This window comes from Neophocaena asiaeorientalis, unplaced genomic scaffold (assembly GCF_003031525.2).
Source record: "Neophocaena asiaeorientalis asiaeorientalis breed wild unplaced genomic scaffold, Neophocaena_asiaeorientalis_V1.1 scaffold59, whole genome shotgun sequence".
Lineage (NCBI taxonomy): Eukaryota > Metazoa > Chordata > Mammalia > Artiodactyla > Phocoenidae > Neophocaena > Neophocaena asiaeorientalis.
Genome location: NW_020174268.1, coordinates 6,356,982 through 6,371,425, shown reverse-complemented (window position 1 = coordinate 6,371,425; position 14,444 = coordinate 6,356,982). Strand labels below are relative to the sequence as shown.

Sequence of the window (14,444 nt, the reverse complement as noted above, 5' to 3'; positions counted from 1 at the left end):
CAGGCTCCGGACGCGCAGGCTCAGCGGCCATGGCTCACGGGCCCAGCCGCTCCGCGGCATGCGGGATCTTCCCGGACCGGGGCACGCACCCGTGTCCCCTGCATCGGCAGGCGGACTCCCAACCACTGCGCCACCAGGGAAGCCCTAGCTCACTTTTTGAATCAACCCCGATATCACACCAGAGGGCTTCCGAATTCCTTGGGATAGTCATCTAACATCCTCCATTCCAGTATTTTCCACTTCTTTATTTTAAAAAATTAATTTAATTTTAAAATTATTATTATGTGGAAAGGAAACAAAGGAAAACAAATGAAACATACAAAGTAAAAAGTGAATACCTTTCCTTCAGTTTTGTTAATAGTTTGATGTATATCCTTTTGGACTTTTCTCTATAGTTAGTTATGTATGGTTGAGTATAAGTACCTTCTTTAAACAATGGGATTGTTATACCTACTGCTTTTTTCGGCCAGTCTGCAGCTTTTCTGCTTAACAACGTATGTTTTACCTGAATCTATTATCAGACCATTGATAGTTGCTTCCATTATAATAGTTGCTTAGTTTTCTTTGTATGGGTGTTGGTTTTCCTGTGCACATGACCCGCATCCAGAGCTCTCCTGATGGGCCTTTCAATTGTTGTTTATAAACTTTGTTGCACTGCTTTTCTTTGTTACTGTTTGTGAGTGTGTATATCTTTGCACACTCTTGCAAGTATGTCTATAGAATAATTTCCCAGAAATAGGATTTCTGGGTCAGGGAGTATGTCATTAGAATTTTTGATAGCTATTGCCAAATTTCTCCCCAGAAAGTTCAAACCTATTAGACTTCTGGCATTGAAAGTGCTTGTAACCATCTCTTGTTTGTACCCTAAACTCCACGTCCCCTTTTTCCCTCTGTCACCCTGACTGGAAAGGCCCTCGCCGATGCCCGTTTGCCCTGTGTTGCCATGGGGCGTGTTGCCACCCATATCTCGTGTTTCTGATTTGAGCAAGGCCTTTTGTCTGTTCCTGACCAGTACTTTACCCATGTCCCATGCTGGTCATTCTAAACCTTTAACTCTCGCTGTCAAACCTATGCCCAGCTCTGCTGCTTTCAGCTGATGACCCCCTCTTGCTTAGGGCGTCTAAGGGATCGCCACATTCCCTTATGTCTCCTTCTTTAACCTCTTTCCTGGTCCCTCTTGTGGTGCCGCTGTCACCGCCTTCATTGGACCCTCATCAGAGCTCACCTGTTTGCTGATGGGAGATGAGGTTATATGTCGAGGTCTCCCTGCCTCTGGTCTTACACGCCGCAGTCACCCTTCATGTTGCCGCCAGCGTGATCTTTCCAGAATACAAATGTAGTCATATTGATCTCAGTTTTGGAATATTTCAGTGGAAGATGCACAGATGCATTGCACTTTCCTTGGTTTGTGTTTTGGCCCTTTGGGCCCTTACCTTTCTTTCTATTCTCTCCCCAGCCGCCACCCCAGCTATCTCCAGCACATTCTGTGCCCTCCCCCTGAAGTGCCTTCAGCCCTGCTCAGACCTCTGCTTTCTGAAAAGTCTTGCCTAAACTTTCTTCTGTGGCTAAATCCTTTCTCCTCTCTACCTGTAGTGCCTTGATTATCTCTCTATTATAGCACTTGCCGCCTGGCTGCAAAAAATTTGCATGTGTCCATCTCTCCTGTTAAACTGTTTCCAAAGGCTTATTCCTAGTACCTTTCACAAGGTCCTGAGATACAGTAGGTACTTAGTAATTGTTAATGAGCCTCAGCTTCCTCATGCCTAAAACAAGAGTTCATGACTTGCCCAAGGCTATCCAACTAGTAAGCTGTGGAGTCTGCTAGATTCTGTCATCCCTACCCCTAAAGCATCTTCTGTTTGGAGATCAGTTGTAGGATCACATTTAGTGGAATATGAGTGTTGGAAGTGAAAAAAGTATCTGATTTGTTTAGATGGATGACATTTTTAGCTCTTCCCTCTTACCAGCAGTTTTAAAAGCCTGTTCTCCCCCTCTCTCTGTCTAAGGTATACGGCTGGGGCTACAACGGCAATGGTCAGCTAGGCTTGGGAAACAACGGCAATCAGCTGACCCCCGTGAGAGTGGCAGCTTTGCACAGTGTTTGTGTGAACCAGGTACGTATGGTGGACCCTTAGGTGCTCGTCCCCATCTATCTTCCCTGCTCTGACTTGGCGGAATAGTTGCAGGCTCTTAGTTCCCCGACCAGGGATCGAACCCATGCCTCCTGCAGTGGAAGTGTGGGATCCTAACCACTGGACCGCCAGGGAATTCCCAGAGATGTACTCATTAGTAAGTCTTTTTGAAGAGCACCCTGGGCCTTCATCTTCCACATTTAATATTATATCTTTCCTAAATTCCCATGATGGGAAGCAAGACCATGGTGCTGGCACACTGGTCTTGATAAGTAAAAAAAAAAAAAAAAGGAATGGAAAAATATCTAGTAGTCTCAGGTATAGGCTTTTCTAATGCTTTTTTAATGTTCCAGAGAATGTCAGCCCACACCTGATGATGAATTGGCATTCTGCAGAAGCTGGCCCTAATCTTTAAGTAGATGTTTTCCCTGCCCTTTCTGTTTATGGTAACCATTTAAATTTACTTGCAGATTGTCTGCGGCTATGCACATACTCTAGCACTAACTGATGAGGGCTTGCTCTATGCCTGGGGAGCTAACACATATGGGCAGCTGGGAACTGGCAATAAAAATAACCTGCTAAGCCCAGCACACATCATGGTGGAGAAAGAAAGGTAACTTGTCAGTACCATGTCTCGGAATTGTGTGTGCGTTGGGACTTGGGACTGTGTGTGCTGGAGCTGTGGTCTTTGGCTGTGTAGCTCTTCTGTTTATTAACATTCTCATTTTGAACAAAGGAGTGTTGTACCAGTCAGAATGAACGTGAAGTTGACGTGATCCTTACACAGCTTTCTCAGATAACCACCTGAGATTGGTAGGCAGGCATTAATGCATCTGGGTATAATCCCTGCAGCTTCTTGTTGCCTGTTTAGTAGGGAAGAAAAGTAAGGTCTGTCACCATGTTGAAATTTAAAGCATAGTATAAACTCTTCTTTTTGAGCCAACTAAAACAACTTTTAAACAAATAAAATCTGCCCTTGAAAGGGCATTATCTGTTTAAATATTGATTTGATTTAATGTGTGTTACTAGAATAGATGCTTAATGTTTGTTCAGCCATATTGTGAGGTCTTACCCACTAAGTGTTAGAATGTTGACTTCTGATTCTGGGACCCTGCCTAAGAAGCATACGGAGAATGTAGTAAGTTTGGCTTGATGTCCATTTGGATTGGGACATTCAGAGTCCATGACCCCCGGACCAGTGCCTATCAGCTTAATGAGTGTTCTGAACATTGGTAGGGGGTGAGAGATAAAGTTGTATTTGTAAGGAAATGGTATATTGAATACAGTATTTTTTTGCTACTGTCTAAGCCTCCAGAACTGTCAGGACATTTTTTTCCAGGGTCCACTTCCCTCATTTACTTTGGTTTCTATTCCCTTTATCCAGGTTTTCTTCAACAGTATGCATTATTCATCCTAACTCAGAATGAGGTTAGCGTGAGAAGTGGGGCAGCCAGGAAGGGAGACACACAGTACTCTTGCTCTAGTCTTTTGCTTTTGTCAGTATGATGTGGTAGCTAAAGTCCCTGGATCTTGGGCTTTTTGAGGTGTTCTGAGCGCGCACTTTTTATTTACCTTGTGTGGCACGCTTAGGCTTCTGTGAAAAAGAAGTGACGTGCATTTTTCTGAAAACTTCCCAGGGTAATAGAGATTGCGGCCTGCCACTCTGCCCACACGTCTGCAGCCAAGACGCAGGGAGGGCACGTGTACATGTGGGGCCAGTGCCGGGGCCAGTCGGTGACCCTGCCTCACCTCACCCACTTCTCCTCCACTGACGACGTGTTCGCCTGCTTCGCCACGCCCGCCGTCACCTGGCGCCTCCTGTCTATAGGTAAGGAAGCTCAGGGCTGCTCCCCCCAGCGAAGGGTGTCATCAGCTGACGGGTGTTCCTGCACATTTGCTGGCTGTGGGCTTTTTTAGGTTCAAGATGTTTTATCCTCCGTTAGCTTTAATACCTTTCCCCAAATTAGATTTGCATAATACAATTTATTAAAACGTTATGGAATATTATATGGATTTATTATTTTCTCCCCTTCAGTGTTTTCAGTTTAATTGAAGTGAAATTCACGTACCTAAAATTAACCATTTTTAACGTGTACGATTCAGGGGCATTTAATACCTTCACCATGTTGTGCAACCATCATTTATATCAAGTTCTAAAACACTTTCATCACCTTAAAAGAACACCCATTCTTTCTTTCCCCCAACCACTGGCAACTACCAATTTGCTTTTTGTTTCTATGGATTTACCTGTTCTGGATGTTTCATGTAAGTGGAATCATACAATGTACAACCTTTTATGTCTGGCTTTTACTCTGCTTTTGAGACCCATCCAGGTTGTAGTATGTATCAGTACTTCTTTTCTTTTTATGGCTGAGTGGTATTCTGTTGTATACGTAGACCACATTTTGTTTATCCATTTATTTGTTGATGGACATTTGGATGGTTTCCACCTTTTGGCTATTGTGAATAGTGCTGTTATGAACGTTCATGTACAAATTATTTGAGGAACCTGTTCTTAAGTGCTTCTGTTATATTAAATTTATTACATAATCTCATATAACATGAACCAAAAATGAACTTTAAAAAAAAATGAAAAACTTGTGGTTTTGTTAACTTTGTGGAGTTGTTAATTCCAATTTCCTTCCCTATTTTTCTTTCAATGAATCTCAAATACTTTTTTGGGGAGGAAGGGATCAAAACAGAGGTATTATAAAGGATAGTGGGGGACTTCCCCTGGTTGTCCAGTGGTTAAGACTCTGAGCTTCCACTGCAGGGGACCCAGGTTTGATCCTTGGTCAGGGAACTAAGATCCCACATGCCGCACGGCCCGGCCTTAAAAAAAAAAAAAAGGATAGTGGATTCAGGTTGATGTTTGGTTATATAATCTGTCCCTTTTCTGAATATTGTCTTCTTCAAGGGTCCATTGTTGATTGAAAATGTTAAAATGTAATCAAGCTGTGTAGCCATTAACATGATTTTAATCTCTTTTTCTTTTATTTCTTGTTTATTTCTACCTTTTTGCTAATGTATTTCTTCTAAATCATTCTTTTGTTTGTGATGCAGAGGAAATAAGTGTCATGATACCCTGTGCTTGAAAATTAATATAGCTGTTGACAACATGGGGTTTGGGTTGCTCAGCAATTGATATTGAAGGTCTTGTAATAACATGTCATGCTCAGGTGTGTCAGGTAGCTGGAGCTGTCCTGTCATCAGGTGACCAGTCTATATGGTCATGGGGCAAGAGTATGTTTAGGAAAAGTGAAACTGCTGCTCAACTTAAAGTGAAACAAATGGAACTTTTTCAGGTTCTTTATAATACAGTATTTTTTTTGCAGTGAATATTGTGATCAAAGAAAATTTAGTTCATAGAATGGGACTCTTTGGCCGTAATCACACCTATGTATAGACCCTGTACACATCTCAGAGTCCCATATACTGCTTAACCTGGACCTGTTTATAAAAGGCTTTCCTTATCCCTGGTGGCGCAGTGGTTGGGAGTCTGCCTGCCGATGCAGGGGACATGGGTTCGTGCCCCGGTCCGGGAAGATCCCACATGCTGCGGAGCGGCTGGGCCCGTGAGCCATGGCCGCTGAGCCTGCGCGTCTGGAGCCTGTGCTCCGCAACAGGAGAGGCCACAAAAGTGAGAGGCCCGCGTATCGGGAAAAAAAAAAAAAAAAAAAAAGGGTTCCCTCAGGTTCTTGCATTTTAAAATCCTAGTCCTGAAAAGACATCCCTTTCAGACCAAACATCCTAATATTTTCTGTTATTAAGTTTGGAAAAAGTATGGTCCCTGAATATATCTCCCAGGTGACTTCTTTCTCTTGCACCCGCCAAAAGTCAGAAGTGTTTGTGACCTCTCAGTTTCTGATCTCAGCTGTGTGTCAGGAAGAAAGTCAGAGGATGAATTCACACCTATGAAGAACATTTCTCCTCTGAAGGGAGGTACTATACTTGTTGCCAGAAACCAAGATAGTCCAACTCTTAGGACTAGATGCAGGAGTTAGGCACTGATAAGAAGCTGTTTTTTCTGTGGGGAGATTGGTAGCAATCTAGACTCTTGGACTCTGCCCATCTTAGTTATTTCCTTTCTTTCATTCACTGGGGATTCAGGTTACAGGGTCAGGGAAAGCCTGGTTTTTGAGAGCTTGTCCACCTCTCCTCCACAGCCAAGAGACTCTGCATTATCAGGGTAGGGGGAGGATGTACGTTAAGGGAATAGGGCTTAGGCAAATGGTATTTCCTTGGGAGATTCTGATAATAAAGCTCGTGGAAAGCTCCTTTGTTAAGCTTCAGCCTAGTTTTTAGCAGTTGTCCCTCCTCTTAAGATGTGCCCTGGTAACATCAGCTGCTGAGAATCACCTTCTCACCTCAGGGGACGTGGAAATCTGTCTCCTACATCGATGGTACCCTTCATTCAGTGCCAGCGGTGGGTCTCTGGACTTTAAAAATTTCCCCGTTAGCCTTCTTCTACCTCTTTCCCTTTATTCACACACGGAAAGCACAGGAAAGTGTTGCATGAGTTTGTACAAGTGCCTTTACTTTTCTTCATGATAGCACAATTCTACTTAAATATAAGAATTACATGTACTTACACCTTCCTGTCAGGCAGTGTGATCATGGTTTTGTAAAGCTGTTCTTTCTAAGTATACATTCCTACTAAGTAAATTTGCTCTGCTTTTAGATAGTGTGTAGAGATTATTGCTTGTACTGCATTAAGTTTTAGCATTAAGAAGGACGTTTAGATTCCAGATATCGAGGGAAAAGGGTCACCCTGTGAAAGAACACACTCTTAGCCTCAGTGGTGAGTTTGTTTCTTAGGACTCCTTGAGTCAAATTTACCAACTCCTTGAAGCAGAGCAAAGGTGTCCTTAGAGTTTCTGTCAAGGAAAATTGATAAATTCTTAGCCTTAGAAGAGCACCACTCAGTTTTTGAGAGAAGTAGTTACCTAATCATGATGATCTATAACTTTCTCTTTTTTTAAAAAAATACACGTTTTTAATGTCTAACTTAGCATGTCAGACTGGTATTTGGCCTTTCCAAATACGTATTTTTTTCTGAAGTTTATACACTTAGGACACTTAGGTAACAGCAGCTGCTGAGAATCACCTTCTCATCTCAGGGGACGACAGAAACTGTCTCCTGCGTCTATAGTACCTTCATTCAGTGCCAATGAGGGTCCCTGATTTTTTGTTTCCCCATTAGCCTGTGAAATTCAATTTAATTTCTGTGACATTGATTTTAATTTAATACTGTGAAATTGATTTGTTGAGTAAGGTCTGAACTCTTCTGAAAAAAATCTAATGGAATTATCCATCATGCTAATCATTATCTTTCTGAAGTCTTTCAAAGCTTGAACATGTTTCCTGAGCTTCCTGTATTAATGTGCTCATTTCCTTCAGAGCATGAAGACTTTTTAACAGTTGCGGAGTCACTGAAGAAAGAATTTGACAGTCCAGAAACTGCCGATCTGAAGTTTCGAATTGACGGGAAATATATCCACGTCCATAAAGCTGTTTTGAAAATCAGGTATTTTCGCATGAGTTTAGAGTCATCAATAACCTTACTTTCTTCTACAATCTCCATTTCTTTGTTATTCCACAAAATGGGGACTAATAAGAAATAATCTTGGTAGTAGAAAGAAATGGCACAACTCAATCCATTTATTATGAAGAGTTTTGCGTGTTATGTGTGTGTGTGTTTGTGTGTGTGTGCACTCATGTGCCTTTTAGAAAAAGTGTAATGTAGTATTCTGTATTTTTCAAATGAAGGAGATCGTGAATACTTATTTTGATCAAAAATTTGTATATAAGGTTTAAGAAAATATAAAAGATTATCAGTGAAAAGCCTATATATCTTTTTTTTTTACTCTTAATTAAAGATTCATTTTCCATAAGCAGAAAACTCTTAGGAATACTGGACTTCCTAGCCCTGAGAGACATCTAATTCCCAACTAAAGAAATGTTTTTAAATATAGTAAATGGCAGGAGCTTTTTGTATAAATGTGAGGGAACTTTGTATTTATTAGTACCTGGACCATTGCTCACTGAGGCTACCATTACAGAGAAAGAGGCACATAAAAGCAGACTATTGAGAGTTTAACTAGCCACTTACAAGTCTTTTTTGAAAATGTAGTTAAATATTTATTTACAAAATAACAAGTTTTAAGGAACCGAAAAGCTATGTCATTCATTACTTTAAGGGAGTAAGGATCTGCACCAAAGTATTAACTGAAAAGGTGAACGGGAAATGTTTCTATCTGTGAAGCTGGGGCCATCCAGTCTGTTCCTTTCCTGTATAGTTTTCTGACCGATTTCATCTATTAGTTCTTGCTTAGACAACTGCATCTTTTTACTTCCCAGATGAGGTAAGTTCCTTTGTAAGTGGAGCCATTCTTTTAATATTCTGAATGGATATTGAAAGTATTTTTGTGTTTATAGTGTAACTCATTTTAAAAGGATTTGAAAAGGTGATTTTTAAAAAATTATAAAGTATGTTATACTTGAAGAAAATTGAATATTCAGAAATCAGTTCCTCATAGGGACTTCCCTAGTGACGCAGTAGTTAAGAATCCGCCTGCTAATGCAGGGGACGCGGGTTCGATACCTGGTCTGGGAAGATCCCACATGCTGCGGAGCAACTAAGCCCATGCGCTACAACTACTGAGCCTGTGCTCTAGAGCTTGTGAGCCACAGCTGCTGAGCCCGTGCTCTGAAACGAGAAGCCACCACAATGAGAAGCCAGCGCACCTCAACGAAGAGTAGCCCCCGCTCACTGCAACTAGACAAAGCCCACGTGCAGCAATGAAGACCCAATGCAGCCAAAATTATAAATAAATAGAAATCAGTTCCTCATATAGGTGGATTTTTGTATGAAATACAGTACGAAAAGACCTATTTAGGTTTTCTTGAAATATGTGACTATTCTAGTGAATGTGTTTTATAAATAAATTGGTAACCGGCTTGGGAAGAGAGGGAGGGGAGCAGGTCAGAGCAAAGGAACAAAATAGGGGTGGTGGCTGTTTTGAAGATGAGTCAGAAAAGAAGGAAAATTGTCATGTAAGGTAATGGGAAAAAAATCCTCTTAAATGTAATTCAGTTAACATTTTAAAAAGTTTTAAGAATATGCTGATTACATGACACACAAAAAATGAATCATTTGAATGACATGAACATATATCAAAAGTTTGAACACTCATTTCTGAATTTCTTTTAATTTCATTGTTTAAAATGCCCTTCTCTACAACATTTTTTAAAAACAACAAGCAAGCAGAAAGACTTGATCTGACTGGGGTCTATCAGATGCAAACAGTGGCTCCATGTATAATTCTTACTATTTAATAGGCAGTATAGAAAATGAAAGTGAGTGGACGTAAAAGGTGAATGTAAAAGCCCTTGCCTGCGGAATATGTTTGGGTTCTTGTACATGGAATGAATGTATCGGGTTGGCCAAAAAGTTCATTTGGGTTTTTCTGTAACATCTTATGGAAAAACCCGAACAAACTTTTTGGCCAACCCAATACTACTCAAATATTAGTAGTTAAGCATACCCATAATATTTGTTTATCCCTGATTTCATCAACTTAATTAGGTAACTCTTGCTGTTCCGTTTTAGGTGTGAGCACTTTCGATCCATGTTCCAGTCTTACTGGAATGAGGACATGAAGGAGGTGATAGAAATAGACCAGTTTTCCTACCCAGTGTACCGTGCCTTTCTCCAGTACCTCTACACAGATACAGTGGATCTGCCACCTGAAGATGCCATAGGTACCAGCCACATTGGGACTGGCCAGGGCACAGGGTCAAAAATATAACTCCCCATATTCTTACAGTATTGAAATGTAAAAAGTTTCAGGTTTATTGGTTTTTACATGGTTTTTAAGAAAGATTTGAAGTAAATGCCTTTAAAAAATAATACTGTATTTGGGAGAGGGATGGACTCAGAGTTTAGGATTAGTAGGTGCAAACTATTATACATAGGATGGATAAACAACAAGTTCCTACTGTATAGCACAGGGAGCTATATTCAATATCCTGGGATAAACCATAATGGAAAAGAATATAAAAAAGATTGTATACCTGTGTATAACCGAGTCACTTTGCCGTACAGCAGAAATTAACACAACGTTGTAAATCAACTGTACTTCAATAAAAATTGTTTTAAAGATAGTATTGTATCGATATGGTTAATAATTATGGACACTATACGACTGTGGTCTTATTTTACTTTTTTTTTTTGTTATAGACATTATAATTTATTTATTAAGAGCATTGCTCAAGTAGAGCTAGCTTAAATGCTACCTCCACTATTTTTTTTTTTTTTTTAACATCTTTATTGGGGCATAATTGCTCCACAATGGTGTGTTAGTTTCTGCTCTACAACAAAGTGAATCAGCTACACATATACATATGCTTCCATGTGTCTTCCCTCTTGCGTCTCCCTCCCTCCCACTCTCCCCATCCCACCCCTCCAGGCTGTCCCAAAGCCCCGAGCTAATATCCCTGTGCCTTGAGGCTGCTTCCCCCTAGCTATCTACCTTACTACGTTTGTTAGTGTGTATATGTCCATGACTCTCTCTCGCCCTGTCAAAACTCACCCTTCCCCCTCCCCATATTATTTTACTTTTTTAATACTGAAGTATATGTTGCTAATGGATTTAGCATATCATTTTGGAAACAAAATGAGGGGGGAAATTCAATTTTTTCCCCTTCCTTTGTACTACAGAAGAAATTGTATAAAGTGAGTATAGGAGAGGTATGTTTGGGAGGTGGGGAAGGGATGGACTGAAAAAGAGAATTTATTTAATAAAATTCAGAGTGTTATTCCCTAAGAAGCTTCTGCTGATTTATCTACAGAACTCTTCACCAAAGTGAAATATATATATTTATAAATGATTGGAAATTATCGTAACCTCAGTTAAGCTTTCCACATTTCACTTTTAGGTCTTTTGGATTTGGCGACATCGTACTGTGAAAACAGACTGAAGAAACTTTGTCAGCACATTATCAAGCGAGGAATCACTGTGGAGAATGCCTTTTCATTGTTCTCTGCCGCGGTCAGATATGATGCAGAGGTAACATAAAATAATAAGCAGAAACACAAACCGCCCTTAACACCCCGTGAGCACCTTTCTCCTTTCTTGTGTGAGACAAGAAGCGTGATGAGTAACTTCACTTCTATGTAGGGAATCATTGAACTGACTGACCTCTAAAAAATGAAATCTGGCTTGCTTTATTCTCTGTTCATAGTTTCAAAAACGGTTGTTTCTCTACTTATATTTTTACCTAAGATAGGAAGCTAACTGAAGTCCCAGCAGCTATACTGCAGGTTGGAATATAAAGTGCCATATCTAATGGGACTAACGAACAGCATATTTTAGTTTCAAGTATTTCTCCAGGTCAGCTTAATATATTTTTCTCAAGATCCACTTTGCTGTCTCCCCAGCTCTCCCCTGTCGTAAACCAAGGCTGCCCTGTGATTTATAGCTGTGTATGCTCTGAAAACTCTATCATCGTCTAATTATCACTCACAGTTATTCATGGGTGAAGAGCTTGCTCTGGACTCCTTTTTGTTTGTTTGCTTTTTATATTGGATTGATTGATGGATCTCTAGAGAGTCTCTGAATGAATGAGCTTTTGGGAGTCTTGTGTGTCGGACATTTATGTACATTTTCTTTAAGTTAAGAGCTCCGATATCATCAGATTGTAAGCTCCCTCTGAGCAGGAACTGTATCTTATTCATCTGTGTGCCTTGTGCCTGGCACATGATAAATGTTTGTTGAACTGAATGAAGATTGTACCACGTGAAGGATACATGAAGGATAATTAGTGAACTAAAGGCTGGTATGGTTGGTTTTACATATTCATGAAGAATAAAAGTCAAAGAGCAAGAGTTTTGGAGTTACAGATGTCTAGCTAAGGTGTGCACCCTCATTGAACAATTAGTCTTTCTTATAGGTGTTCTGTCATCATATGATGAGGCAGATTACCTGGTGTCGGAATTTACCAGACGCCCGCAAAGATCTGCAGCTGTGGCCTTGGAGATGTGGTGGATAGACTTCATCTTTGTCACATTTGGGGATCGAAATGGACCATTATGTCTTGCATTTTCAAAATGTATCCTATCTTTATTTCAGATTATGTTATGATTATAAATATTTGGTAAGGTCAGATATAGCTGATTTTCTCTGTGACCTTTCAACAGATGGAATGATGATCAAAGTCAATCATTTCTAATGGGAAATGGAAATACAGTTTTTTTCCTACCCTTTCTTTGTCTTCGTGAACATCTCTATTAGAAATGCTATTTCTTTAGATTTTATTTCTGCCCAATGATGTAATTTTAAATTGGTCCATGGCTTTTCTGTCCATTTGGTGATTGACTTTAGAATCCTCTGTGTCTCACCATACCCCTCCTCAGTGCTGATGAGTTCCATATTCTTGGGATTAGCATCTTGCTGACCAAAACCAGTCAGAACCACCTGGGCAGAGGCAGATATCTCGGCTCGAGTTGCTGGAAATTTCTTTCACACTTTCAGCTAAAATCTACCCAAGAAAGTTTATAGAAAATGCCTTATTCCACTTCTGCCCAGGCCAGTTGATCATTTCCTTCACTAGTTTTCACTTTTCTGATATCAAGTATAGATACATTAAAATCTGTCCCTTGTTTGAGACCACAAACACATGTGCTTCCACAGAATCTGTCACAGTGCGGGCATATAGTTGGCACTCAGAAATGTATGTTGAGTTAAATGAACGAATGAATGTGTAATATTTGAAACACCTCACCATGAAGTTCTGCTTTTTTAAAAAAAATGTAAAAACAAACAACAACTCACAACCCCGCACATATTATACATTCACTGTAGAAAAATTAGAAAATAGAAGGCAAAAAGCCTTCTTTCTAGGTTGTATGGTTTTGATTGTGTTGGGAGTTATGTAATCGACTAATGTAGCTTTATGTTTTATTTCCTTAATCCTGTAGAATGTAGAAAGTAAATAAATGAAGTCTCTAGAATATAAAAATAAAACCCACTTACTATATCTATTAGTTGATGGGAAGCTGCTCCTAAGACAGATTGGAAATTAGCTGCAAAATCCATTGTTTTCAGACATTGAACTTGGGGACCGTACTTGACTTTCCCTTCACTCTGTTGGTTGAAATGCTGGGAGGATGGAGACTACCTGCCTCTCATGTTTCTTCTCTTTGCTGTAAAAATTACTGTGGTTCCTCCATGCCTCCTTTTTTTTTTTTTTTTGTGGTACGTGGGCCTCTCACTGTTGTGGCCTCTCCCGTTGTGGAGCACAGGCTCCGGACACACAGGCTCAGCGGCCGTGGCTCATGGGCTCAGCGGCCGTGGCTCATGGGCCCAGCCGCTCCGCGGCATGTGGGATCTTCCCAGACTGGGGCACGAAGCTGCGTCCCCTGCATCCGCAGGCAGACTCTCAACCACTGCGCCACCAGGGAAGCCCCATGCCTCCTTTTAACAAGAGAATTTTGAAGCAAATGGACATACATAAAAGGAGCGAAAATGTATTGACTCAGTAGTTGTGGAGATTTTAAAAAATAAGCTAATTGTTGTGGAACCCTTGCATTATGAATGCATTGTCAAACTTTCTGCATGTCTTTATAAAGTAAAGAAGGACTTGGAGAAGGAGCACTTAAATATTCCTCTAGTACAAACCTGAATAAGTATCGACATCAAGGGAGAAAATGCATATAAAACATTGTCTCGTGACAGTTCTGATCACATTATAAACTTTTTTTTTTAAATAAATATTTTGAAATGCTTCTATTTATACTGTTTCTTTTCAGGAGATTTTTCTGTGTCTATTTGAACATTAGAAGAAACAGTTGGGGAATTTTTTTTGTTTAACCGGAATAGAGAACTTTCCAGAAAATCCTACTTTCTGAGCAGCTATGTCTTAAAATTTTGCTTTTGGTGGGAAGCAATAAATATGAGCCAGGAATCTAATTCCAAAATTGATTTGGGATATGAGTATTGGAAAGCTTCGTGCTAAAGCCAGATGGTCAGCATTTATTTCTTTTTTCAAGGGGTTAAATTAAAAGTTTTTTGTGATCAGTAGACTGTAAAATACTTTTTGGGTAGTGAGAGAAGGCACCTTTAAAATTTTTTTCCAGTACAGTGAGACACTTAAATACATTCTAAAAAACAAAATCAAAACCTACTTCGATTTGGAATATTTTGTACTTGATATGCAGTTGACCCTTGAACGATGCAGGGATTAATCGCGTATAACTTACAGTCCGCCCTCCATATCCCTGGTCCGTCCGCATCTGTGGATTCAACCAAA

At 40.2% G+C, this 14,444-nt stretch overlaps 1 protein-coding gene across 11 annotated transcripts in view; it reads left to right on the top strand.

Annotated features, from left to right (window-relative positions):
- Window positions 1-14,444, top strand: part of RCBTB1 (RCC1 and BTB domain containing protein 1) — a 50,501-nt gene that overhangs the window by 29,954 nt on the left and 6,103 nt on the right. For all 11 annotated transcript variants that reach the window (XM_024755451.1, XM_024755458.1, XM_024755457.1 and 8 more), the window contains 6 exons: window positions 2,007-2,114; window positions 2,603-2,745; window positions 3,770-3,960; window positions 7,533-7,659; window positions 9,745-9,896; window positions 11,073-11,203. In XM_024755451.1, coding sequence (XP_024611219.1) covers window positions 2,007-2,114; window positions 2,603-2,745; window positions 3,770-3,960; window positions 7,533-7,659; window positions 9,745-9,896; window positions 11,073-11,203 — 852 coding nt within the window. The remainder of the gene's footprint in view (window positions 1-2,006; window positions 2,115-2,602; window positions 2,746-3,769; window positions 3,961-7,532; window positions 7,660-9,744; window positions 9,897-11,072; window positions 11,204-14,444) is intronic.